The sequence below is a fragment of the Montipora foliosa genome, chromosome 11 (assembly GCF_036669935.1).
Source record: "Montipora foliosa isolate CH-2021 chromosome 11, ASM3666993v2, whole genome shotgun sequence".
In the NCBI taxonomy this organism is placed as follows: domain Eukaryota; kingdom Metazoa; phylum Cnidaria; class Anthozoa; order Scleractinia; family Acroporidae; genus Montipora; species Montipora foliosa.
In genome coordinates this window covers 42,199,506-42,226,199 of record NC_090879.1, presented here as the reverse complement: position 1 = coordinate 42,226,199, position 26,694 = coordinate 42,199,506, and the positions used below count along the sequence as shown (strand labels likewise).

At 39.8% G+C, this 26,694-nt stretch overlaps 1 protein-coding gene across 1 annotated transcript; it reads left to right on the top strand.

Moving 5' to 3' along the window:
* On the top strand, nucleotides 1-26,641 carry LOC137977140 (cation channel sperm-associated auxiliary subunit gamma 2-like). The gene is given in 26 exon segments (XM_068824415.1): nucleotides 1-75; nucleotides 515-708; nucleotides 883-1,110; nucleotides 2,138-2,360; nucleotides 2,880-2,984; nucleotides 4,168-4,222; nucleotides 5,009-5,149; nucleotides 5,447-5,510; nucleotides 5,657-5,686; nucleotides 6,607-6,722; nucleotides 7,308-7,376; nucleotides 9,393-9,534; nucleotides 9,987-10,104; nucleotides 12,175-12,318; nucleotides 12,667-13,165; nucleotides 13,259-13,383; nucleotides 14,630-14,710; nucleotides 15,277-15,333; nucleotides 15,677-15,818; nucleotides 16,558-16,717; nucleotides 19,907-19,990; nucleotides 20,750-20,842; nucleotides 21,630-21,735; nucleotides 23,677-23,872; nucleotides 25,060-25,083; nucleotides 26,541-26,641. Coding segments are annotated over 26 exon segments (3,372 nt in total).
* Nucleotides 26,642-26,694: the final 53 nt, after the last annotated feature.

Here is a 26,694-nt window from a genome sequence, read left to right as displayed (position 1 = left end):
ATGGCGAAGGTGGCATCCACCGTTGTTCCAAATGGCCATTATTTCTTAAGAATGAGGATAAAATGTGATGACATGGTAAGTAAAGTTAAAGTAGCAACAAATATGGAAGAGTTCTTTCTGTAAGTGTCACTTGCATTTGTCTATTATTTTTTCACGTTGACCTATTTCAGATGAATTCAAAGACCGTTTCTTTTCAGTAACACCAATTCGTTCAACGTTTTGAAATCAATTAATTCATAATCTTATTTAAATCAGCCAGTGATTTGATAAAAATCGCTTCAAAGAGCTGTATGGTCCTGTGTGACTTTGACGTAGGCTGGTTACACTGGAGACATTAAAATCAATTGGAGCACTTATTTACATCTGGAAACATCCATCGGGTTTTTTAGTTAATTAATTTAATAGGAAACTGTGTGACCACCATTCCTTTATGAGTTTAAGTTTGTGATTTAAACGCTTTAATCGTTTTTGTAAATTAAATTTGCTTTGATTATTCATTGAATCATTTTCTCAGATAAACTCTGAAATGCAGAGGTCGCTGGTGTTAACAGGCGTGAACCCAATGGTCAACATTGAATCTGAGGCATTTGGAGCCAATTATGATAAAGATAGGAGGTTTTCCATTGTCATCTTGTCAGCACTTGTTGAGATGGGAGATCAACATGATTGTGGATGTATTCTCAGGAATAAAACAAGTGGAAATTCTTGGTAAAAATCTTACTTTCCTTTCAAATGCAAGGTTTCTTTTGCTAAATATTTTACTTATATATCTTTTTTCTGTAAGAGCTCAGGGATTTGTTCTTAGGATCATGCTCACCTGGACGAGAAAATTTGATCAAGTATAATTTACTAAAAGAAAAATTAAACATTTTATTTCTTTAGGTCAAGCAAGTGCATTTGTAGTAGTGTGAGGCCATCTTGTCCACAGCCACAAGCAAATTACATGCTTGAGGAGGGAATCAAATGTTGTCGCATTGAGAAGAATTGCTCCATTTACCTAGAGCTTTGTAACCCAGCCTGGGTAGCTCCTCTCTACATTTCTGAGACGGCTAAAGCAGTACACTGTGAAGTTGTTGACAGCGGCATTGGACCTTACTTAAACTCTCACCGGTAATGGAAGATCTTGTAGTTACTGAAGGGAGGGGCTTGGGAGTGGAGGGTAACATAGCTTATCAAAAAATACACCTTGTCAGGAGAAAATGAGAAGATAGAAAAAGACTGGAGGATAGAGCTAAGACTTGTGATTAAACAACTATCATACAAGCAAAAGTTGGTTTTTTTTAATGTGTGCAACATGATATTACCGGTTTATAAACTAAGCACCTCAATGTGGTATCGGTAATTGCATCTTGAACAGCACACCTATTTTAAGTTATTGCAAATAAACCTACCTCTATTAGTTGTCAACCATCTCTGGTAAAATACATTTTAATTTTACCCACTAATAACTTAATTGAAATTCACGTATCCAGGGATTGGGAAGGCAAAATACATAAATGGGCCTTATATGTCCCCTGACTTTCAAAAGTTATGGGTTATTTCATAAAAGTATGGGCCATTGAAGTCATGGGATGGGCCGGATGATAGGGAATAAAATAGAAATGATAAGTGCAAGTCATGGTAGCAGTACCATATTTTTACATTTTGTTTGATTTAGTAGTCCTCAGTAATTAATATAAAAGTATGTAACCCTGGCTACTGTACCTGTCACAGTGCCACTCTTAAAAAAAAAACATTGTTACTGTGAAACACAACTCAAGAACTGTGTTAAAAACTGTGGTAACAACTGTTAACCTGGTACACTGAACTTTCATTTCAGTAAGATTGACTTATTTCAGTGCCATTCACAATAAATATAACTTGCTTTGATATTGTTTCACTGCAAAGGTTGTCAATTTTTTGAGATCTCAAAAAATCTTTTAGTATGCAAAACAACAAGCACTTGAGACTCGTTACAACAACATCAAATAAATGGAAGACAGAACAGCTAAAATCAGGAGGGGTGATTTCATTTTCTTTTCTACTCTGCCTGAAGAGTTTTTCTCGTTGTATTATAGTCTTCCTCCTTTGCCATGTTAAATTTATGCTTCTTGAGTTTGTCATGCCCTTGTTTGTACCTTGTTTGATATCTTCTTAGATTTATTGTGCACGTAGATGGTTTTCACAAGTCAATCAACAACACACTACAGAGCTGGTTGGGCAAGAAAGTCTCAGAATTGCAGCTACCAGTCAATCAGACCATGCCAGTGAACTGTATTCTAAACCTTGCTCCAGTCTGTATCATAGCCTCTCCTGAACTGACAGAGCACATCATTTACACCAACTCAGAATTTGAAAAGATGGAATTCTTTAAAATTCAAGTTAGTTTAGTCCCTTTCTTGCTGTACTTACAGTGTGTAGTAGAAAGTATCTACAACTGAAAAAGACTAGCATGTTTCTCTCTTTGAGGCTTATCTAACGCCACTTTTGTCGTTAGATTGATTCCCACACGTATTTCGATGCGATGCAGTTTTACGGTTTTATTGAAGGAATACATCCATGCCTCTTCCAAACGCAGTAGTGGGACAAAAGCTGTAAATTTTGCTTTGCTGAATCCTCATCTATAGAATCATCTCTTTATTGACTTATCAGGCTAAACTTTCGTCATGCATCTCCGTCTTCAATAACGAGAGCGAGAATGGCATCGTTCGAATTTTCAGTGTAGCAGTATATTGGAAGTATAGAAGCATGAATCTTGATGAATAGCCTTTCTCCTCATATTAATATTCTCCTTTTGCTCTTTGGTAGAGCGTCCGAATCAGTATTTTGTATTTTATAGCTAGCGATGCAATTGAGGAAATTGCACTCTAATTTAAATTAATTATTCTCTATTTTTTCAGTTTGAAACTGAGGCCAGAAAAAAGTGTGTTTTTCAACAGTCTCTTTCCACCGTGGAGGTCAAAGGCGCTCTGTCATTGCCTGATAGAATAATTATCAACACTGATGTAAGTGAATCCAATCTATTCAAGCACCGTCAATATTTCCACGGATCATCACCCACAACCTTTCTGGTAAAAAAAGGCGGAGTTACTTTAATCGAAACAATAGGCCGGATGTTGTTATTAAGTGGCCGCGGGAATATCCGCTTTCCTGGATGTTCACCAAGGAGATGGGTGTCAAATTGAATACCTTCTCCACCTCATGCTATAAGATCATCTTCAACACAACCTCTCGCATAAAATCTCTAATCGTCACTAACACCAGCCCTCTGCTGCTGACGGTCATCTTGCGTGGGCTCAAGTTCCTTGATAATATGCAGCCCGCACGCATCAATGCGTATATGGAAGAAAATCCCTTGGGAAATTGCAGATGTCCTTCTCCTTTTCCCCGCCAAGTAAAGGAAAAGATTGAGCCCACCAAGCCCACTAAGACATATGATACGAGTTACCTAGCAACGGGTGAAAGGACAACTGAAAAATCAGAGTCTTTGGCAGGATTCGAATCTACGACTCTTCCGTAGCACCGGTCTGATGCTCTACTCATTGAACTCATTACTAGAACTCACTGGGGAGCTAGGTCGTTTTATCTAGGTCCTGGATGGACAATAGGGAGATTAAGCACGCGCGTTTTTGAGATGTGGACGGCAACCGGAAAAGAACATTTCGCGAGCCAGGACAGTGTTGTCTCCCAGATTTTTATCCTAATCAGCTCTAATGGAGAAAAGATACTTAGCAGTGTAAATGTGGTTGTGTGAAGACAAGATGAAAGGGAAAACAGGTTACTTCAGGTCTCAAAAACGCGCGTGCTAAAGCTCCCCAATGTGTCGCGCGGGTCCGCGGGTTCTACAAAGTCAACGATGACAATCCGCTGGTTTTCGCTTTGTTTTTCTCGGTGATATCTGAAAGAAAGAAAACACTACACTTTTTCGCCGAATCTACGTCACAAACCTGCAATTGATCCCTCTGATTAGCGGAAGGGTGTCCGAGGAAAACATTTTTCCGCAGATGTTGTTTCTGTCATGTGTAGATACAGAGGATAACTGACATTGTGATTGGTGGGGGGCAGGGGAGGAGGCGCAATATTCGTCTTCTTTTCAGCTTGTGGTAAAAGGACGAAAAAAAGAAAAGGTCTTATCTTGGCCCACAGAATGCCAGTCACATTCATTCCTTATGATTTCACTTAAAACAGGTTGGTTTGTTTGAAATTCAAGCCGACTTCTCTAAGACAGCAACAAACACCGAGTGTAAGTACTCTCCTAATATAACTAGAAAGCTCAGTTTCAATTAAAGCAACGACCACATACTTAGGCACAATTTAATTTCGAGCTTATTTGCGGTGTGTACAAAGTAGCAAGTCAAATCAAAATAGCATTAAAAGCGCCAATTAGAAGTAACCAACAAGTTGACTATTTACGAACCGTGACGAAGTTGAAAACAAATGTGTCATTTGGAATATATACAACGAGATCTGAATGCGAAGAATCCCTATGCGAGGACACCCAAACCCCCCCCCCCCCCCCCCCCCCCTTTTAATTTTTGAGCCACTAAGCCTCGCGTGATTACAATGTCGCCTTAGCGGATATAGCTGATACTTGCCAGCTGCTAAAGAAATCAATCGCTCTCCTCCACTCACTTTGCGATCCTACCAGCCCGTCAATCATGATTGGTTCAGTGTTGCAAAGTTAATTTTTGAGCGCTTGCTAGCTTTAGACCGGTTATTTAAACAAGTTCTTACTTTAAAAGCACGGTTTACAAAATTATTTTGCCTCTTTAACTTTCTAGGAAAGAGTTTTTTCAAGTGGACAAATGATTTTCTTCTCTCCTCTTGCTTTCCCGGCACTTTTTTTCACAATAAATAACCTTTGTCTCTGTTCGAACAGCTGAAAATAAAAATGACTGGGAATGCGGTTTTGTTAATTACCGGCCGTTTGTGTTTAATGGAGCTAGAGATTAAGATTAAATCTAAGTGTAACAGCAAGAGTCTGCTTGAGCCAGAGTTGCTAAACGTTGTTTATTATCATCTCTAACAGCTGAAGGTTATTCTCTCGTATTGGAAGCGTGTATGCGTCACGTGGTAAGCCCGGCCCAGCCATCAGCTCACTCTATCATTGTTTTGGGATTTGGAGAGGAGCAAGATCAGGAGAAGGTTTTCGCGGCCTCATTAGTCAAAGGTATCATCATTCGTTAGCAAGGACCTTGAAGTTTTTTACCCTGTAACAGACCATTTCGTTCCAATAATGCACGCCATATGATCAGGCCCAATTTTTCCGTTCGGGAGTTCGAAGCCATTTCAAAAGCCATTTTGGGTGGTCTTGCCAAGTAATACACCTATCCAATTGAGCTTCAATAATGCAAAACTGCTCAAGAAATGACTAAAATCTGTTGTCGGGATTTTGCTGAAGCCTAAACGGTATTCCATTAGACTTTCTTCCATAAAGTCCTTGAATTACAATATCTATTTTTTAAAGGTAAACCATCCGAATTTCATGAACAAACGGATTTTGACGGTCTCAACGCCTGTCAGTTCCTCAAGCTACAACAGCACTTTACAGGTGAGTGCATCAATATTTGAAACCTCATTTCTACCTGCACCAAGCCCTAAAAAATGATAAAAGGTCGTGTTACAACAAACTAAAAGTTCGTGGAAAAACCTTGTTGACTACCTGCAGATTATTTAGTGTCTTGAACAAACTCTGACATGCAGTCTCGTGGGAGATTTACCCTTCTTGATGGGGTCAAATGTTTGCTGAAAGTAATGCTTTCAAGGAGGTTCCCAGAACTAGAATCTCAATAGACCGACCACGGATTTTGAGTGCACTCAGATCGTGATATCCTTAGAGCGAGTTGAGTTCACAAGAAAGACCGAAAACAAGAGAAAATGAGGGGACAGAGAGGGAGGCTCAAGGCGTTGGCCGGGATATGTTATGTCCACGAAAGTTATTTTTAGACGAGCGGAAGTCTTTGTTCTAGGGGAAGTCTGTCTTCCGAGACGTCCGCATGCAGTCTTTCTTTGCTCTCAGGTTCTTAGTGAAAAGAGAAAATGATGGCGCACGTGGAAGGCTTATGAATATATATTTTCTTTCGAACATCGGACCGAGGTTGGCCTGCATGCGGACGTCTGGGAAGACTTCCGCTCGTCTAAAAATAACTTTCGTGGACATGACATATCCCAAGGGCTGGACCGGGAGCCTCCTTCTCTGTCCCCTCATTTTCTCTTGCCGAAAACGATTATAACTTGGTCTTGCGCATTTTTCCGCGCTTTGCGACCTAGTTTTTATAGGGTCTGTCAATTTAACGTCTGATTGATCGAGAAAGTTACCAGAAACGAGGCTTTCCTTTCCTCAACAAAAAAAACACACCTTCTCTTTGGGTTTAAACACAGCACGTGATTTATTGTATTTGTTACCGAAATGAGATGCATGAACTTACGAATTTTTATAATAAGTGCGAATTCTCTTATTGGCTGGAGTATTTACTCTGTTGTAGGGGTTGAAGCACACAGTGGCATCATGATGCGCCATTTGCCTTTTTTGTATATCATAACTGTGGTTTCCTACGCAGACAGGCTGTAAGAACTAGTTTCGAGTCCACTTGGCCCTATTGTTTTCTTTTCTGTAGGTTTACAAAGTGATTTTTGTCAAGTGATATCAGGCAGTGTTAGTGGCGTTATCCCAGGCTATTTTGTTGTCCTCGTCAAGCTAAGTACAGCTGAAACACACACATCTCATCTGTTGCAGTATGAAGGTATCTAGTGAATCCCAATACACCTAGGCCTGCTTTGCACTAGCTGAGCTAAGGGGGCCAAGAAGGAACAAGAAGTAATAACAGTAATTCTTAGTCTGAGGCCACATTCCGCAAGTTATGAAGACAGTTGACACAGAGAATGAAGCAATCTGGTTCAAAAGTCAGGACCTGCTTTCAGATTCTTTTGGATTTTTGATCCATAAAAGACAAACTTCTGTGCTCTTTCCTTCTCTGTGATATGTTCCAATTATCGTTCAATGACAAAAGGAAAGGCTGAGAGATGCATGTTGCTTTTATTAGTAAATTAAACTGTTTTTATTTCAACTGGGATCGGGCCTTGTTCATGAAAATGTCTCGGAGAGTTACTGGGACTGGCAGGTTAGATCTAGTTTGGATTTTTCTTGATCAACATTGAAAACTGCTTGAAAACATGTACACTCTGAGCTCAAAGGCGAGTTATTTAACTGATCCTGAAGTGAACGCGTCCGCCTCCTGCTCAGCAGGGCTTTTTTGTGTCGAAACTTGTTGTTTTATTCTCTCTCTTTACGTGAACACAGGAGTCTCAATTGTATTTTTTGTTTACAGTTCTATCAAATGGTGGAAGGTGGAAACTGCTATTTCACTTTCCAACGGCTATTACAATGTCTGAAACAGGTAACTTTATTAGCCATTGAATCGAAGAGTACATTGCATTGGAGAGTATAACTCATCTATTTCTTTCAGTATTGCGAGCGGTAGTAGTCATTTTCCAAAAGTGCTCTAATCCGATCTGTGTTTTGATAGCTAAATTTCCGGTGGCTTTTGTCCACCTTCATCAAAGCTACGACGATCGTTATTGTTCACGCTAAAAACTGTCGTTATTCAACTTTAAATTAACGGTATGTAAGCGCGAGGAAGCGGTTTCCTCTCGTTTACAGTGTCGCTGTCCAAAGTGGAATGCCACGACTCCAACAAAAGTCTCTTGCGATAGTTCATCACACAGCGTTCCGGTAGTCCGATGGCATTTGGAAAGAAACAACAACTCTCACTAAGACGCAAGTTATAGTCTTCGGAATTCGTATTGGGCAACAGCTACTACTTCACTTATGAGGGGATGCACCATTCGCATGCAAGTATTTTGTTGCGCAATGGGGTCACCAGTCAGCGCAGATCTTGTCATGTCCGACATATAGGAACGAGCCTTGTCCACCTCTACATTTGCTCCTCGCTGGTGGCAAAGGTTTGTGGACGACTCCAACGAATGTTTGAAGAAAACGGACGCAGAGCTTTTCCACCAGCATTTGAACTCTACTGATTGACGTTAACATCCAGTTCACAATAGAGCGCGCATGCCAGACTGAAAAGGGCCAAAGCATTTCTTTTCTGGACTCGAGGATTACAGTAGTAAGCGATGGCTTGGTAGAGATTGATGTCCACAGAAAGGCTACTCGCACCAACAAATATCTTGCATCTCACAATCCAGTCCAACAAAAAGAGGCTGTTGTGACAACACTCCTCAATAGACTTATCTATTAGAGGGTAATGTGAAGTGCTAGTATTCTACCCATGCAAACCATGTGAGCGTTAGCCCTACTAATGGAAATGGGCCCACACAACGACAGCTTATAGCGTGAACAATAAAGATAGTCGTAGCTCTGATGAAGGTGGACAGAAACCACCGACAATTTAGCTGTCAAAAAAACCGATCGGATTGAGAGTACTTTTGGAAAAAAAATATCCTTTTATAAGGCCGTATATATTTGGATCAGCCTTCTCGCCAAGTGAGGCGTTCCCACATTTTAGCCATCAACGCGCATCGTCTGAGCCTTGGCCACAAACCATAAATTCGGTTTGGACTCAAACCGTTACGGTGAGAAAAAATGAAACAAATGGTGGATGAAACTAGAAAAGCGTCTTGAATTGGAGTGACCTGTGAAACCTCTTCTGCGATATCAAATGACTTATTTCGGAGTGAGGCGGGGAAGTCAGATAACCAAATTTGGGCGCCGAATAGGTTCCAGGAATCTGAAAACCCTTGATAGAGTAACAACTGGGACATTTCATTTGGAAACATGAATCTTAAAACATCCACTGGATGTTGAGATCCGTCGGAGGAAAAAATTTTAGGAAAACATCATCATCAGCATCATCATAACTTTAGTTTCTTTAGAGTAGCTCTTTGTATCTAATATCTCCGAGCATTTGCCCTCCCAACCATGATACACAACAGAAGACAGACCACAACACCGGGAACTACATGCCCTACTCTTTGCGAATGGTGTGGGTTCTTTTACGTCCCACAGGGCTTCATTCCCACAACATTGCATGGTCACCCTATCACTTTCAAACCATTTTCTCCCTCTGCAGATTATATTTGACGCCAGATAATGAAGGAAAGCATGACATCTTTTCATAAAGCTGCAAAGAAATTTCAGCATTTTCGGCAATAGCCTGGTCGGTCAATATTGTAGTTTGAGGAAAAAGCATTATATATATATTTTTTTTTCCGGGGCACGCGTCATTCGCCCATAGGCAAATAGTAAATGGGTAATTGACCAATCAGAGCGCACGCTTTACTTTTGCTATTTTTTAACACAAAATATAGCCAGTGGCCCAGCGGATCAAACTATTGGACCACACTACCTTTCCAGGAAATAATTGCTATTTATTCCTTTATCTCTTGTTACCAAGATCCTGACAGCTGGATGCAACTTGAATCAAATACTTCCAGTCAACAAGACCCACAATCTTCGGTGTTGGCATTAAGTGGTTTGTCGTTTACAGCTTTTGTCAGTGATAGTTTATTTCTTTGGGGAAACAATTTTCTTTACAGGTATTTAAAATTCGCGTACGCAATAATTATCTCTTTCGAGTACTTTAAAGGGAATAAAGAACCAGTTTTCTTTCTATTCTCATTTTCATTCATTCCTTTCAAGAATAGTACTTATAAAATCGTTATTAACAGTGTTCATACATTTATTATTTTTATTTCTTTCATTCGCTGATTCATTTAGTCCTTCTCTATGTCATTCACTCTGTCATCCATCCCTTCACTCGTGAGATCCGATTACGTTAATAACGAAGCGCTGATAGGTTCTCACTGCGAGACACGATCTATTTCAATCGACACAATGAATTGCTAATAGTACTGACCCTCATTATACCTATGTAGAGAAACGTAATCGAGGCTTGTCAGAAAATACACCAACTGTGTTGTATTAAAGCGGCGTTTGTAAAAAAAAAAAACACTTGTTACTGTTAAAATTGCCTGTCCATTTTTTCCAGCCCAGATGGTGGACTCTCGATTCACTGGCTGACAAGCTTTCCCAGAAACTCTACTATTGTGGTCTTCACTTCGTCCCCTTTTGATGGTATATTTGCCTTCCTTACAAACCACCAGGAGGTAATTAACAAGAATGATGGTTAAAGATAAATAAGTACTTCTTTCGAACTGATTAACTATTTCCGTTTTCCTTTTTTTTTCCGACATATTTTATGGTTGTGTGCTTTTAATTCGTACAAGCCTGTGATAAACTAGTTTTACGATTTTGTGGTTGTAAGCAATCTTATCCGCACGAAATGACGAGACGACATTTTTGAATGGTCACTCGGAGATACTCGGAAAAATTCCGAGTGCTCCGTTGCGAGAGTCGAACCTACGACCTTCCGATTACCAGTTCGGATGCTTTAATATTGAGCTATAGGAGACTCGTAGGGACTAGTCCATTAAACAAGATTCAAGTGACAATTGTCAGACATTTTCATATTGAGTCAGTGCCCTTGTAATCGATTTATATCTATCTAGACAGTTACTGAAGGAACTGTTCCAAAAAATGTTATTGGTCGGACCTGTAAGCCATATTTAGTTTGAAAAGTCGGATGTTAACACTGTGTTATTCCCTAAGAGATCCAGTCGTTACGTACAGAGTTGTTCTGCTGTCACTACCCGCTCCATCGAGAAAGCAGGTATGAAAAGACTGCTTAGCAATAACTTTGCTCCAAAATTTACGCCGACCAAGAAGGACGTTGTATAATATGTTCTTAACTACCTGCGCCGAAGCAATTTTGCCTTTCGTGAGGAAAAAAGATAGTTAATCTATTGTAACAATAGATTAGCAACGTATGTCACTTAACACTTAACCTCTACACTAGCGAAACAACAGCTTTAATTTTGCGATTTTTAAGTATTTAAATGAAGCTAATCCTAACAATTTATTGAAACCTAACCGAATAAAAAGGCTTGGTTACCAAGAATGTCATCGCCGTCAAAATGGCATCGCTTGTTTACGAAAGGGAAATTAGCTTGCACCGACAAGTGGCGAACACATACATACATACAAACATACTTAATTGACCGCTCCCCATAGGGGCTTTTCAGGGCCAATGAAGCATAATCAACGAAACAACAGAACACAACAACAACAACTGTTAAGAATCCCAACTGGCCGGAGGCAAACCGGTTGGCTATTTACAAGTGCAGCTTGGAAGTTGAACCAGGGATTACCAGGATCAAATTCAACGAGTGGGCAGAGCGGGTCTTGAACCCGGGATCTCCGGATCTCAAAGAAAGCTCCCTAACCACTGGGCCACACTGCCTCCTCAATGGAAACCGCCCGTCCGCATCCAATAATGCCACAATATGCTGAGGATTTTCGAAAAGCAACGATGATTTCTCGTCGAGGTCTGATACATGCATGAACATAATATCCTCCCGTCTTCTTGTGAGGTTCTTCACTTAACAATCTATGAGAAGCTGCTTGTTTTGTGGACTTTTAAATTGTTTTCTTTCTTGCTGAGGCTTTCCTTTTTTTCCCGTTGCTTCGATCTTGACAGTAAGTTTTACTTTACTGCTTCCTAGGAGTGCTAGGAGGTATCTGGTTTATTCAGCTTCTCTGGTATCATTCAACCTCGCGAATGATGTTTTCCCGCAGACACCTCGAGGGATTTCAATACATTGCCGTCTTCCTCTGCCTTAATCTTCATTATTTATGACTGTTCTTGTGTCGTTCATTTTATTTACTTTATGCATTTGTGACCAATTGGCGGGGACGTTCACAACACAATAAAGAGTTCCTTTAACTTAAAACTCAAAAGTTCTCTTTTCCACATCTGGATATTGCGTGGTCCATAAACCAGATTAGAAGTGCCATTCGTTTAACATAAACTTAGTCCTTTCTGTTGAACTCAACTTAAGTGGCGATGCAACCTCGTTCCTAGACCCTGGGAACGAGGTTGGTGGCGATGAAGATTATCAGTTTATTGGATTCACCTGTCTTTGCAACCTCGTTCCCAGGGTCTCTCTTCTCTGCCTCTCATTCTCAACGACAATGGAGGCAGAGAAGAGAGACCCTGGGAACGAGGTTGCTCTCTTTGCTGGCCTTGGTACAAAAGATAGATGGCTCTACCAATCAAATAGCTCTGCATTTTTGCCTTTTATCTGCAGCTTACTAGTTTCAAGACCCTTTTTCCACAGGTTTGGGTTGGCCAAGTTGGGTCTGCTACAGTACAGAAGCTGAAAAGCAGTGTGGGTCCAAAGAAGCTCTCACCAGGCTTCCACCAAAACAGAGATGCATTTACTGTATCTATATTCTTTGACTCTGGGGGTGGGCTTCAGAAGGTTAGTGTTAAATGAATTTGAATATTGACTGATTTCGTGCGGATATCTCCATTTGGTGCAACCACTTCAACCTAAACCTATTTTGGTTGAAGCTGTTTCAATCTTCGGAGGCCACCCATCGTCCTATCGTTTTCGATCATACATCAACCAAGTTCGGATCGGATCATATATCAACCAAGTTAAAAAAGTATCAACCAAAAAAAAAAATCCAAGTTCGCAGGTAGTTGAAAAAGCTGATCAGCCAAAACCAACCAATAAGAGTCCAAGGGAGTGATTTTGATTCTGATTATTTTTATTGTTGTCGTCTTTGTTACGTACTAACTCATCCCTTTGTGTCTTTATTGACAGATCGTCATTGTGGGAGATCTTGGCGGCGAGAACAAATGCATTTCCCGAGAAGAACTTCCAGTTGGCAGAATCATCTCACAGCAAATTTTTGCCCAGGCACAGGAAGAAGGCATAAAAGCGTATAAAAAAGCAAGAACAAATGCAACGTCTTGTTTTATAAAGGAACAATTTATAAGACCCTTTCAATTGAAAGACTTACCGAGACGTTGCCCGTTTGCACGCATCGACTTTGAAGCAATTCACGATGTGCTTTACACCAGGAACTGCTTTTACAAATTTGAACCTTCTCTTAGGTTGGGTAGCGGTTTCATTCATAAAACGGTTGATCTTCATGAGTATTTCACTAAGGTGTACCAAACGGTTAACCCTGAATGCGCTGGTTTCAGTAAGGATAACAGAAAAGCAATGAGGAATTACCTACCCAAATTAATTTCCCTTGGGAGATCGGACTCGTATTCTTTTACGTTTTATCTTCATCTCGACCAGGATTTTAAGGATGGTGAGTACGTACAGTTGTTGGTTGCCATTTTTGTTAATCCATGGGGTTTGAAAACTAAATTAGACTTATTTGTCTTGCACTGCCTATATCCAGAAACCAGAGCGCATTCTTGGAGCCTTCCTCATCTTCAGGCTTCGTTTCAAGTGTCAGATGCCAGAGTTTTGAATGTCACATCAAACAGAAAAGATCTCACTGCGAGAAAGGCTGTCAAATACGAGGTGAGATGCCCAATGTGCGGTAACTAGGAAAAGCAATGGTATCCCTCATGATCTACTCAACTAATTAATTTGAATCTGATTGAACGAGAGCAGTACAATAATTAATCTGAAATTGCACTTTGCACAGTGCTGCCATGATAACCGTGAAGTGCACCACCAAGAGCAGTAAAATCAAAACAAAAATGACCGACAGTAGTTTGCTCTTTTTACAGAGAACGGCGAGTGAGTAACGATAATACCACAGAAGTACTCGCTATTTTCGCCAATCCCATAATAAAATTATTTTGGGGGAGGGGGTATTTGCGTAAAACAATGGATATCCAGTGCACTGAAGCAAGAGTAAATACCTCGTATTGTTTTTTATGCAAAGACCCCCCTCCTACTCCAAAAAAAACGAACTGCATTATGGGATGGGGGAATAGCGAATCTTCGCTCAAACTCTTTTACATAGCTTAGTAAGATAAATGCCACAACTGAACGTAATTTATAAACATGCATGGAACTTTCCTTGCAAATCGAAAGAGAGAATTTTATTTAGTGTATGGCAATCAAGGAGTTGTGTGATCCTCTCTCGCAATGATAACGATGGGTGAGGTGTCGAAAGGTCATAGATTCTTGTCAGAGAAAGCCATGCGTGGTCCCAGTTTTGTGCGTTGAAAAACTCCTGTGGTTACCTTCAGTCGTTGTCACAATTATAATGCTACTATCGTACATGTACATAGCGGTACTTCTGATTTTTTGTATAATTGTTTTTTCTAACCATCTATTCTACCGTTCATTTTTGTTCTAACATAAATCACTTATTCTGTTCTTTTAATTTACCAATCGATTACACAAGTCCCCAAGCGTATAGCTGTAACTATATTCACTCAATGAAAGGGAATTGGGCAGAGTTATTTCACTGGCCGTTACCTCTTCAGCAGAGCCAGTTGGAAGATGAAGGGTAGCAAGACTAATCTAAATGGCGACAAAGGCAATTGTTCTGACGAATCTTTGTGACGAAAAAGCATGGATAAATTTGTTGATTGACCATGAAAATCATTGGTGAGCAGAGGCATTAAAGTGCTGCTGAAGCAAAAAATTCACATGAGGTGTTTTCGTGCACATTTTTTAATTATGATGGATGTTGAACATAATAGCTATTCCCCTTTCTGACTTAGAATTTCAATTTTTGCTGTCTAAAGTACGAGTTGGGTTTTATGTTGTTTTTACATGCATGCTGTTCTGCTATACATCATTTCGTTAGGTGACCGTACGAGACAGCGGGCTCAGACTGCCACAGTCCTATTCGGGCGAAAGCCTCACCCCTGCGTCCTTACGCATTCAGGTAAACCGCTACCTTCTGTGGCTTTATTTTGTGAAGCTATTTACCTCCATCTTTAGCATGATGAACGGATTTCAATCGATCAATCAATCAATTTCAATCTCAATCAAGATTTTAATCTCAATCAAGGACGGGTTTTCTTTGCATCGCTGTATTGTTAAATCAAAACTCATTTTTTTAAAGAAATGATTTTCAAGCCTGTTATAGAATTATTTTGTCCGTGATAAGTGATTTCTCAGAGATCGATCCGTGCATGAAACCAACTTGTTAAACATCGTGTTTGAAATATAGGGATACTTCAAAGGCGATGTTAAGTGAGAGACGAGTTTGGTATACCGAAAAACCAATTCAATTACTTTGAGTTTCCGCTTGAGCGAATCTTGAAAGCTTCCTCCACTGGAATCGGTTCTGCATGGCCATTCTGATCTCACTGACATCCTCTGCTCCCAGATCACTACAGACCTGGGGAGGAGAAAATCTCATCGACATAGACGAGAAGTTGGTTTGTCAGCTTTAAATTTGGTGCCAGAATATACATTGTATAATTCAAGATTGAAAATTTCCCACAGGTTTGGAAATCCGGTTTATCCTGTAGCAAGAGTTATGGCAGTGCAGGTTTCCTCGAGGTATGAAGCAGTGATTTGTTTAACTTTATGGAGCAACCAATCAGAGTGACCTGTTTTAAGAGTTTGTTCGGTTTGGTTCGATGGTTTGTTCGTTCATTCGTTCGTTCTTTTTAAGCCGATGAAAAGTAATTAAGTGAAGGTGCACTTTTTCCTTTAGAGCGGGTAGCTTGCTTGGCCAAGTGGTTCATGCAAAATCCTGGCAATCCAGCGGCCCCGGATTGCCGCAAGGATTGTGTTGTGCTGCAGTTTTTCCTGGCCATTAAATTCCTGGCTATGCTCGGTGTGTTTGCTTGATTTATTTCTTCCTTTTTACCATTGGTATTAATTCTTTTTCTTCTGTCAGGGCTCTTACGTCATGAATGTTTTACTTGGATGTCCCTCGGGTCTTAAGATTGTTTTTGATTCCGAAGCCTCAAAGACCGCAACAGGAAAAAAGCATTTCTGTTCAGCTGTTCATGGCGTACCTTGTTTCTACTTTTACAGAGGTGACTTTATTTGGTTCCTGTTTTGATACTGTTTTGTCTGCCATGTAGCTTACAAGGGAAGAAAATTCTCGTTATTTGTGTAGTTGTTATGAGGCCCAGGAACATTTTTAGTCTGCAAGGTTATCCTGAAAAAAAGTCAGTATTAATTTTACCTACAGAAAACCATTATGGCCATCTGGCTAACGCTGAAATTTCTTTGTTGTTGAAGTTTGTCGTTGCTAGAGACGGTGACGGTTTACCTAGATAGATGGAGTTCTTAAAAGGGAAAAAGTTCTTAAGAATCATTAATGCTCCGTCTTTATCCGCAAACTAAAGTAAATCTTTCGTGAAACTGCTATGGGCCTTCACTTAAAGCCCATAACTTAAGGGGATTCTCACCGTAAGTTCCTTAATACCGAGATAACCGGTAGGGGAGGGAGAAATGTAAATACATGTATTGGAAGTAGTGCATTTAGCCGTAAGAAAAATCTCTTACAAAACGGGTAGAGTTGGATTCGGGATCACAGAATACCTATCCAGGCAGCAGTCAGAAGAGGATTTCAACCTAGTGTAATCTTACGGAAATCCTCAAAAACCCGTAGCTACTTAACAACGTCATTTTTGACGCCAAATTAATTAAACTGGAGTGTTTATAGTTGGCGTAGCCAATTACTTTGGCTTTGTTTCTCAAAACACTCAATGGAAATTGTAATTGGTTAAAACGTACATGCATTACCAGTCACTGTCACTTTTTCGACAGATTTTCTTCCAGTGTTTAGATTGTTGGACCTTGCCACGGGAAAGATAAGCCGCTTTAATGGAAAGTACACACTTAAGATAGTAGGTGGTGGACCGAGCTATCAGTCAATAACTGATTACACTGAAGAGGAGCAAATAAAATACAACTACCAAACTACGAGGTACGTGTAACCACTTCCTTTTTCAAAAGTCATCAAAGGGTAACCGGAAACCAATGCAAGGAAAGATATTTAACAACTAGACCCGTAGCCCTTGCGGGCTACGGGTTAATAGCCCATGAGGCGAAGCCGAATGGGCTATTGACCCGTGGCCCTTGAGGGCGAAGGGTCTAATTGTTTTAGTATCACCCAACTAGTCGGACAGAAAAGGCAATGACAAAGTTAGCAAATGCAAGTTGAAAATATATTTACTTGGGAATAAAACGAAAGAAAACGTCACGCTTTTCGCTACTCGAGGACTGTTATTAAGAGTCCTCAAGTAGCGTAGCCAATCAAAATGCAGCATTTGCATTAGTCCATTAGTTGGGTGATACTAATTGATAATAGACCCTTTTACAGTTCTGTGCTCAGTTACCAGTCCTTTGAATAAAAGCGAGGCTGGAGTTGTCCTTGTTTCGATACAAACTATTGCTTTTCTTATGTAAATCATGTCGTTGTAGTGCTTACGAATTTCTATTTACGTAAGAGAATCATTAAGGTTTGTATCAAAACAAGGTCAACTCCAGCCTCGCTTTTAATCAAAGGCCTGGTAACTGAGCACAGAACTGTAAAATGGTATATTGTCAAACAGGAAGCCTGGAACTCTTTTCGTTCGACCGAAAGGCCAGTTTTGAAGTTACGAAAATCATGTTTCATGGGGCGAATTGGACATTATTGTCCGGTTAGTACCCCAAGCTAATATTGTTGATGAGTCTTGAGCCAAGGATATTACAATAAATAAATAAATAAATGAATAAAGCAGAAACGGGTTTGGAGTGCGTATGAATAGATTGAAAATTTCCGGTCGTTTCGAGAATCTGGAATGTCAGGTGCATCTCGAGAGGTAAGTCCGAACTTTCGTGGCTTTGGCAGGAAGAAAGTACTTGTATAACAAGGCTCATGCAAGAAAGAGGTGGACAAGGCCTGCGTAGAGATGGGTCTAGGATAGTATTAAAACGCTTGTGACATTGAAAGTCATGCTTCTCGGCAAGATCCACTTCATAGCTGACACTGAGTGGTTAGATAACTACCAATCCTAGTGCTTTTTACTTAATAATTTCAATTACGCCCGCGCGGTAAGAAGGCAAAAGCTTAATAAATTTATTTTCTTTCAGTTAAATTTCCAGTCAAATCTTGTCAAATCTAGTTAATTCAAATATTAGTAATATTGGTGTCTACTTTTTTTGTCCTTTTTACCAGGTCAAAAATCCGGGAATATTATGTCAAATTGAGGAAAATAAGCTAAAAGAAGTTTCTTGATTCCATTCCAACGATTGTTGCTAAAAAAGCATATGAAGAATTAACTAATTTTAAGGAAAAATCAATGAATTGTATGAATAATGCAATCCTGATTACTTTATTCAAAGAGGATTAGCCGTGAAGGATTTGCCAGTCATTGTACCGTTAGTACAGGATTCAAAGACAAGGATGAACCTCTCAATTACTTTGAACGACTTAAAACAACTTTTGTTAAACGTTTGACTGAAAATGAAAAAAACACCAAAGTAAAATGGTTTATAATGGCTGACTTTCATCCTCTCAAATTTCAAAGAATATGTCTTCAGTCTTTTTGGCAAAGGAAAATTATTGAGTGAACTCAATGAATTTTGCAAAGAACACGATGAGCTTAGAGTCAAATTTCAGTCCAACAAATGATATATTCTTTCTTCCTTAAAATAACGAATTGAGGCTCCATTTATCTTATATACTGATTTTGAGTGTTTTACAATAACAATTCAACATTGCTTTGAAAGTCTCAGATTTATATTCGTTTGGATTATCAGAAAATACCGATATTGCATCAAAAAGCCGCTAATTTCCTCTGTTCCATTTTTATGTTTTCCATCTAAAAGGTTATATTATGGGTCTAAGGCCACACACATCTTAAAGTAAAATTGTCATAAACGTCTTCATACAGACCAGATTCTTTATCTGGGTTATTTTGTAGAAAAGGAAGCTTCACACTTCAGCTAATATAGTTTATAAAAGATATCGAGCCTTACTCCATTGATCAGTAGGCTAGCTAAGCCTTCTTCCTTTTCATATTCGCTGTTCGTACTTCCCTTTCTGAGTACATTGTTATACAAGGGATCCGACAAAGATGATTCAGTCGATTGACGTTGTTGTGTACAACATTTATTTAACGTCTGGTGAGTGACGCAGCAATAGCAAGTAGTGCATGTTTGTCCTGCTAATGCAGAACGGAACAAAGACAAAAAATCAGGGAATTTGTGTTTTTGTTTTCTCATTAGAAATTCAATTTTTTTTTTTTTTTAATCGAAACGTTACATTAGGTTTTAAGCAGAAAGATCAAATTTATTGATAAATCGTTTTTTCATCCCAATGAATAAAGTTTGGAATGTAATGTTAAGAAAACGTTATAGTTTCAGTCAACAGAGAAATACTGACAAATCATAGGACTGTGATCAAATGGAACCACTTGTTTATGTTGGTAATTTTCACTCAATTGCATCAGTCTTCATTAAAAGCAACTTCAACTGCTCTACATCTGTCACTCAAGGAGCGCGCGCGCCTTCGCGTGCGGAGCTGCGCTATTAAAAAGTGTTTTCCTACTGTTTTGACACAATATTCAAAGTTTGTGAAAAAACGAATGAGCTATTACAAGAGATTGTAACAGCTTACTGAAATGATACCTTCAGAATCACTGATTCCGTTTTCAATTTCGGTGGAAAGTGTCGTTGCGCCATTAAAGGAGACGTTATCTGAGGTTTTACGATTAACTGAACGATTCATTAAGGTGGCTCAAACCAGTTTCAACACTTGAAAGAAACGTTGTTATTAGAAGGATTGACACTACAACACTTTATCACTTAACAGCAATGTTATGGTACCAGCGGAATCGGTCGCCTGGTCGCCTACCTGTCTAGCCCAATGAATAATATATTACATAACGTACAGGTTATGCAATAAATGACATGAGAAACGATCGATGATCTTAACAGATCGCTTAGGTCCCGATATTCCCATAATTCCTCGATTCGCTCTGACGAAGGGCTAAGGCTCGAAACGTCAGCTTTTGGAATCTCTGTACGGTGTTCAATTTACATTATCAACTCCGTTGATAAAACCAAATTTTTTGACAAGCAGTTGCATTTCATTGATGCCTACCTTATTTTGCGGTCGGCTTTTCAGTTCCATGGCGTCCCTCATTTGGGCTTCAAAAATCAAGACCTTGGGAAACATTCCTGTCTTCACCAGCAGTACAAACGGTATCAGGTCAGGAAGTCATTTAGAACAAGTCTGTTATTTTTTAAACTTCGTTTGTTTTTGTTATAGAATCGATGGACATCAATGCAACTTTTCCCGCCACTTTTGTTGCCTTGACTACTGACTACTGTGCGGGAGTGTGCATTGGTGTTCATAACCGTTTGAGACGTGATAGAAGCCAGACACTATTCAGAGTGTGGTATAGTTAGAGGGCCGCAAGTTAGAAAACTCTAAGAGGTTAATTGCGTCTGCCTCTCTATATAAAGTTATTGTACCGTATCCTATCGTATGGCAGTGTTTGACTCCGGGCCAACTGGAGCAAACTAAAACAGTAACCATTCGCTGACTTCACAGCAACGATTTATGCACGCGACCAGTGGAAACTAGACGTATGCTCTTCAGAAAAAAAAGAGCTTTAAGCGTGGCTCAGAAGCCGCGAACCTCTGTACGTGCATAAGACACTTTTGCCGAGACAACCCCCACGGATGATGATACTAGCCCAGAACACAGTTATTTATCCCAATCTTGAGATGATCTGGTTTAAAGCACAAACGTCTGATCTTTTCTTATAGGTATTCAGAACTGATTCTGGTATTTAGATCTAAAAGCAAATGTTGGCAATTGTTTTAGCGTATGGGTTGATATTCTTAGCATTTGAGCTATCAATGTAAGGAGAGGGGGAAAATCGTCTGCAGAGTCTAATTGCCAGGAGAGCGAGTGAACACGAATTCTCATATTTAATTCTCAAATATCCGTTATTGTCCACAGTTGGTTGTGTGGGACGCAGAGTCCATGTGCTGATGTCGGCCCCAACTTTCCTGGGAACGCTGAATACTACTTCAACCTTGAATTTTCAAATTGGTAAGGAGAAGAAAACTGAGGTCAGCACCTTTTTCGTTAACTATAATAAATTCAGTAAAAAAAGAAAAATGTCCGTTTGTTGTACCTGAATTTTTTGGTCTCGTCGAACAACGGACGGGTAGGTTGAACTTTCAAAATGGCTGAGCTGCGGGTTGCAAATACCGCGGGCGTTGGTTAACGCCCGCAGTATTTGCGACTCGCAGATACAGCCAATTTGAAAGTTCAACCCAGGCGTTACGACGTGTTCGTTTCAACGATTTTAGAGCAAAAGACAGATTACTCGCAGTCTACGAAGAAGTTGAAACAACTGAAGTCATATTAAGCTGTTGACACACGGTTCAACATCGTGCAACATTTGTTGCTCAACAAATGTTGCAACCTGTTGAATGACAGTGTTACGACTTGTTAAACAAACGTTGCAACAGCGTTTCTATTTCACCCGGTTAATTGGCAGCCGCGGACAGCGGTTACGGCCTTGTTAGGCCTCTTCAGCATAGCATAGCCCACTTGCCATGTGGATGTTTTAGGCTCCCCTTCAAGTGGCAGCTTTACATAACAAATGCGGTAAGCCGGGTTGGGAACAGCACAGCCGTTCTCCCACGGCCCCACGGCAAGCATATAGAAATTAAAGGTGAATCGCTAATACAAGAAGATCGGTGTGTCACAAAAATTTAAGTGAAAAGCATGCGTATGATGACTCATGCGTGTTGGCCACACCGGTTGTTGTTTGGTGCGTTCACCTTGCTTCTAATGCTTTTCTTAAGCGAACATATACTTTTTTTTTCAGGGTGGTAGGTGCTGATACTTCCAACTGCCATTTCACAATCCGTTTCCTTATTCGTGTTCACGGTTTGCCCCCAGGTTCTCTCAACCCTTCTTCTGTCATTGTACTGGTAAGAAACATGTTGGTTGATCAAATAGTCTTATACTATAGCTGGTCAATCCACCAAATCAAGTTTAGTAAGTGCGAGCATGCTTCATAATCTAGCATGCATAATGGAGGAGGCTGATGACTTACCTATTCCGAAGCAAAATACACTGAGCCTTCCAAACTCACTTCCGGGGCTTTTCTTTGCCGAGCGAGGGAGCCTTTGTCAGTCTTTCAAAAAATCTGCCGAGATGAGAAGTCCTTAGCTGATTACGAAAAACCAACAAAAGCAAGAGTAGGACTTTAGTCTAATATCACGCAACGGCATCGACGGAAAAGTTTCACTGATAATACCTGCGGTCATGCTAGCCATTTTACCCGTGGACAAAAAGTTCTTGCCCAAGGGGAAGCAAATTTTCATGTGTGACCGATCTTCCCTGGTTGAAATTGAAATTGCCTTCGGGATACGTTAAAAAAGAAACAAAGGAAATAACCATAGCAATCCCAGAGGCAAGTCCCCTGGGTTAATAAGAACCCCAAACTGGCTCAGCCAATCCAGGCCCGTGAAAGTGAAATGTATTAAACACTAGAAATCACGGGTAAACGTTTACTGTTCCCGTGATCTGTTTTCCCTTTGAACTCTTCTTAACAATAAACACATGTTGCTAAGAGATGATTACTTTAAAAGTCTGGGATACACTACTGTCCTGACATACGAAATGCTCAGTTCACTTTCGGTTGACGTCCGCGTCTCAAAAACTTCGCTTGCTGAAGCTCCATTTTATCAGCGTGTGACCGCAAAGCGTGAAATCGATCAAAACCTAGAGTGAGCCCAATCCAAGCCATTTCGCCAAGTGGAACTTTGGGTAAGACGTCTAGTATAACCGCACCTAACAAAAATATATATTTGTTTTCTTTTCGCAACTTAGGTTACCACGTTCTTTGATTAACATTCAGAGCGTAGAACACCTAAATGTTCATTTTTAAATTCATTTCTCTTTCAATATGTATGAAACAATTAACATGATTAATTTTTGCAAAAAGTGCGTTTTAGTGACTATTACAATGCTTCTGGAAGAGAAAGAGAAAAAAGAAAGAAAAAAGAACTTGAAGAAAAAAGGAAACTCCTTAGAGAAGAAAAGCCCACTTTCGAGAGAACATTGGTTGTGAATTTTAGTAGTAGCAATCTCTTTTAACATGAGGAGTCTTTCATGCAGCCGCAAAAGGAAAGTCCGGAAACAAAGCTCACCCTTCCGCCCACCAGCGCAAAAGGCTATAATATTTTGTAGCAAGAATACAGTAATTTAGTGCCTGCCCTTTAGTGGACCTAACGAGGCAATTGCAAACGTATAAGGTTTTGCTTGAATTTAAGAAGATCTGTTCTCGTGTTTTTTCATACCACCAAGTTTGAAACTGATTCCAGTAGGAGGCAGTTTTGTTGCAAGAGACTAAAAGGTGGTCAGATGTTTGCTTCTCGCTTTTTCAACGGGAGCAGCAATCGCTGTTTTATATGCTCTCTCGGTATAAGCTCGCTTGAGTGGGTAATATGTTCTGTAAAATTTTTTACTGAACCGTTTGAAGCTTTACTTCTTTGGTGATTTTAAACGGTAAGCATTAGAACGTTTAAGAAAATTACTTTTAGAAAAGCCATGTCTCAAAATATTACTTTCTGCTGTCGGCGGCTCATATTTTTCTTTAGGATTGTGGCATAAATAGCTCTTGTCGACAATGTGACGGACAGAGTTATTTTCTAAAGAAACTTGGGAGCTGTATCGGTGGTTGATTAACGGAAATTTGCTTGTATCTAACGTGTTGATTAAAGAAATCTGCGTGGTCAAAATTTTTAAAAGCTAAAAGTTCGAGCTATCGCCCTCTGTCAGAGCAAATCACTCTAACAAATCAAATTTAGTTTTACCAACGGCATTTCCATGACGGACTTACTGACTGAGTTATTGATTGTTTGCAGGCATGTATTGGCATTCTATCTACAATTATCTTATCCGCCTTCGTTCTCAAAAGGCAAAACGCGAATCTTTGGGTTCAACTTAAATCTGTGTTTGCTGAAGGAATGTACCACAGATGCAGAGCACGGATATATAACTCCCCCGAAAACAAGACCGACTCTTTGCCCACCGAAATCGAACTCGAGACCGTTAATCCAGGTATTTTTCTTATTCTGTTATTGAGTATGATTTTCTGTCTATGGCTACATTGGTTAAGGTGTCTTCTTTGGTAGTTTTCTTCTTCCATGTGCGACCTCCAGCTTATGATTAAGCCACACGCAGCCCGTTGCTAGATTATGTCGAAACTGTACCTTCGCCTTTTTTAAATTCTACCTCAAAGATTTTTGGTGATTTTTGCAATTTGTAAAGTTCTAGTATTTCTACAAACCTTTCATTTTTTTTTTCCTATGCCTGAAATGAACGCAAACCTTAACATTCTAGCTTTCAGTCCCTTACTGAATAGTCGTTTAAAAGAGATATTTAGTACTTGTCTCTTTATTTCCTGCCATGTCGCTGCCGTCGTAAGATATCATAAGGTAGAATGTGATTGGCTTGCTATCTAACCTGACACCAAAACACTAAATAGCAGAAACAATGACTTTCAAAGAGCGAGGCAAGTCATCTATTGAAACGAAAGTTTCTCATCTGATAAAAATCTTGCCAATAAGGTCTGTGAATGTTTGGCGATTGTACTGTAATACTTTGGCATAAGAGACTTTCTGCACCCATGCAATGGATAAAATGAAGTTCGTTTCCCAGTATCTCATAAAAAATTTGCGCTAAAAACCTGCAAATGAGGCTTTTCCTTTGCGTTATTTACACTTCAAATTTCACATGGAATTTGAGATTGTCGCAGCAACGTAAGTGCATGGTTGCGAAGAGAGTCAGGTTGGTTTAGCGGTTATCAACCGTACTTCCCACATCTATGACCCGGGTTCAAACCTGTGGGCTGAGTCTCAGTCGATCTCAATCTGACTCTGAGGGAATTTCTCCGGGTACTCCGCCTTCCCGCCCACAAAAGTCGACTCTCAGTCAATTATATCCTGCCGCGGGCGGATAACCTCTGGTATCCTTTCCTTTCATTGAATTAAAATGGATGAAGTTGTTATGTTGTTGTTATTATTATCATTATTATTATCATCATCATCATCATCATCATCATCATCATTATTATTATTATTATTAATATTATTATTATGGAAGATTTCATTTTTGTTTTGATGAATCATTTACATAACTTGCGGACATGGGTCTGGGCTAGTTAAGTTACACTTCATAATTTTCTTTACATTCAAACAGTTTATACATATTCATAGAACGTCTTAACTTTATTTGCGTTCTGGCAGATAATCCATCTCTGACAGCGTTCGGTAAGGAAGGACAGCTCTTTTTCGGTGTTCGTTATTGAGCTTAGTCCTTTCCTTCGCTCTTTATGGTAGCCTCTGTTTGTCGAAGACTGCCATTGCCCCATTTCGGATGCATTCTGAAGTTGGAAGGGTACATCCCAATAAGTTTCGCGTTTTCATTCTCCCTTACTGCAGAGGGTGGCCTTTGTTGATGCCATGGTTTTTCATTCTCGCTCTCCTGAAAATTGTACTTTTCTAGTAGGCAGTAATAGATAGGTCTTAACGATGTCATGTCTTGCTTTACAGAGACTTTGTGCGAGCACACATCACATGAGTTGTTGACTCTGTAGCGTTGCCCCACATTCTGCATTTGGTGTCTGTAGTCTTCAATTGTGCTTTACTTTGCTGATAGTTCTTCTGGGTCAGATGTTTGTACATTTTCATCACTAGTCCTTATCTTGCCCTGCACGACGTTAACCATACCATATTTGTGTCATCCCCAAAACAGTCCGATGTCTTGAAACCGTGACATACTCTTCGTTGCCTTTGTTACAAGGAGCGCCATTTGTGGTGACTTGTGATACGTCTTTAAGTTATTTACATAGAGTAAGTGTGTTAATTTCTCTTGCTTGTTGTATGAGCACGTGTATCCTTGGGTGCTTCTCAACCACCAAGCTATTAGGTTTAGACAGAGTGTGAACAGCTTGACGCAAAACGAGTCACAGAAGTCCTTGTTGTAGTTAGATTGGGTGTATTCTCTCCTTCTTGTCCTTGATCGGGACCGCTAATGTGATGGACCATTTTCCCATTGTGTTCTCGATGAAGTTGGCTATGTTGTGCACTGTTCTAAGCTTAGTTACGCTTAGTGCTAACTACTCATGGTTGATCGAGTCTAAGGCTTTCTTTACATCTATCCATGTACATCAAAGATTATTAGTATTTATTTATTTATTTATTTATTATTATTATTATTATTATTATTATTATTATTATTATTTAAAAAAGCCTGAAAAACTGCAAGCTTGAACGGGGCACGAATCCATGACCACTGAAAAACCATTCACTAAATTGTAATCCGCTTGTTTTGATCGGCTAGTCTTTGAACACGTTTTCAAGGTAACAAAAAATAAAATGATTGTAGAATTTGATCACTGTTGGCTTGATAGCTCAATTGGTAGAACAAGTGCCGTGCAATCGCACTGTTATGGGCTCCAGCCCCGTTCATTCAAGCCTGGTTAATCCGCACTCTTCACGGTTGCTTAAGTACACCGTGAGTAGCTTCTTAGCTGCAATGATCTTCATCTCTAATGTATTTCAAATCAGGATATGAAAAATTTCATATTATGTTCTTTAACATTTAACGTTCACTCTAAATTTTGTTGCGAGTTTGACGAGCATGCATGCGAGGCCTTTAACTTGAATCTGGTCATGGTATGTTAAATTTTTAAACGAAACTTGTGTGTTTGTACTCCCCTCTACAGATGCAACAACCGGTGAAGATTCCAAAAACAATGACAATGTTTCTGTATACATGAAAGGAACCAACTCAGAACTGAGTGAAGTATTTCAAGCAAATGTTTGACTGGGCAAATTGGATTTGCTTGTTGTATCCTCAAGCCGAGATTTGCACGATGG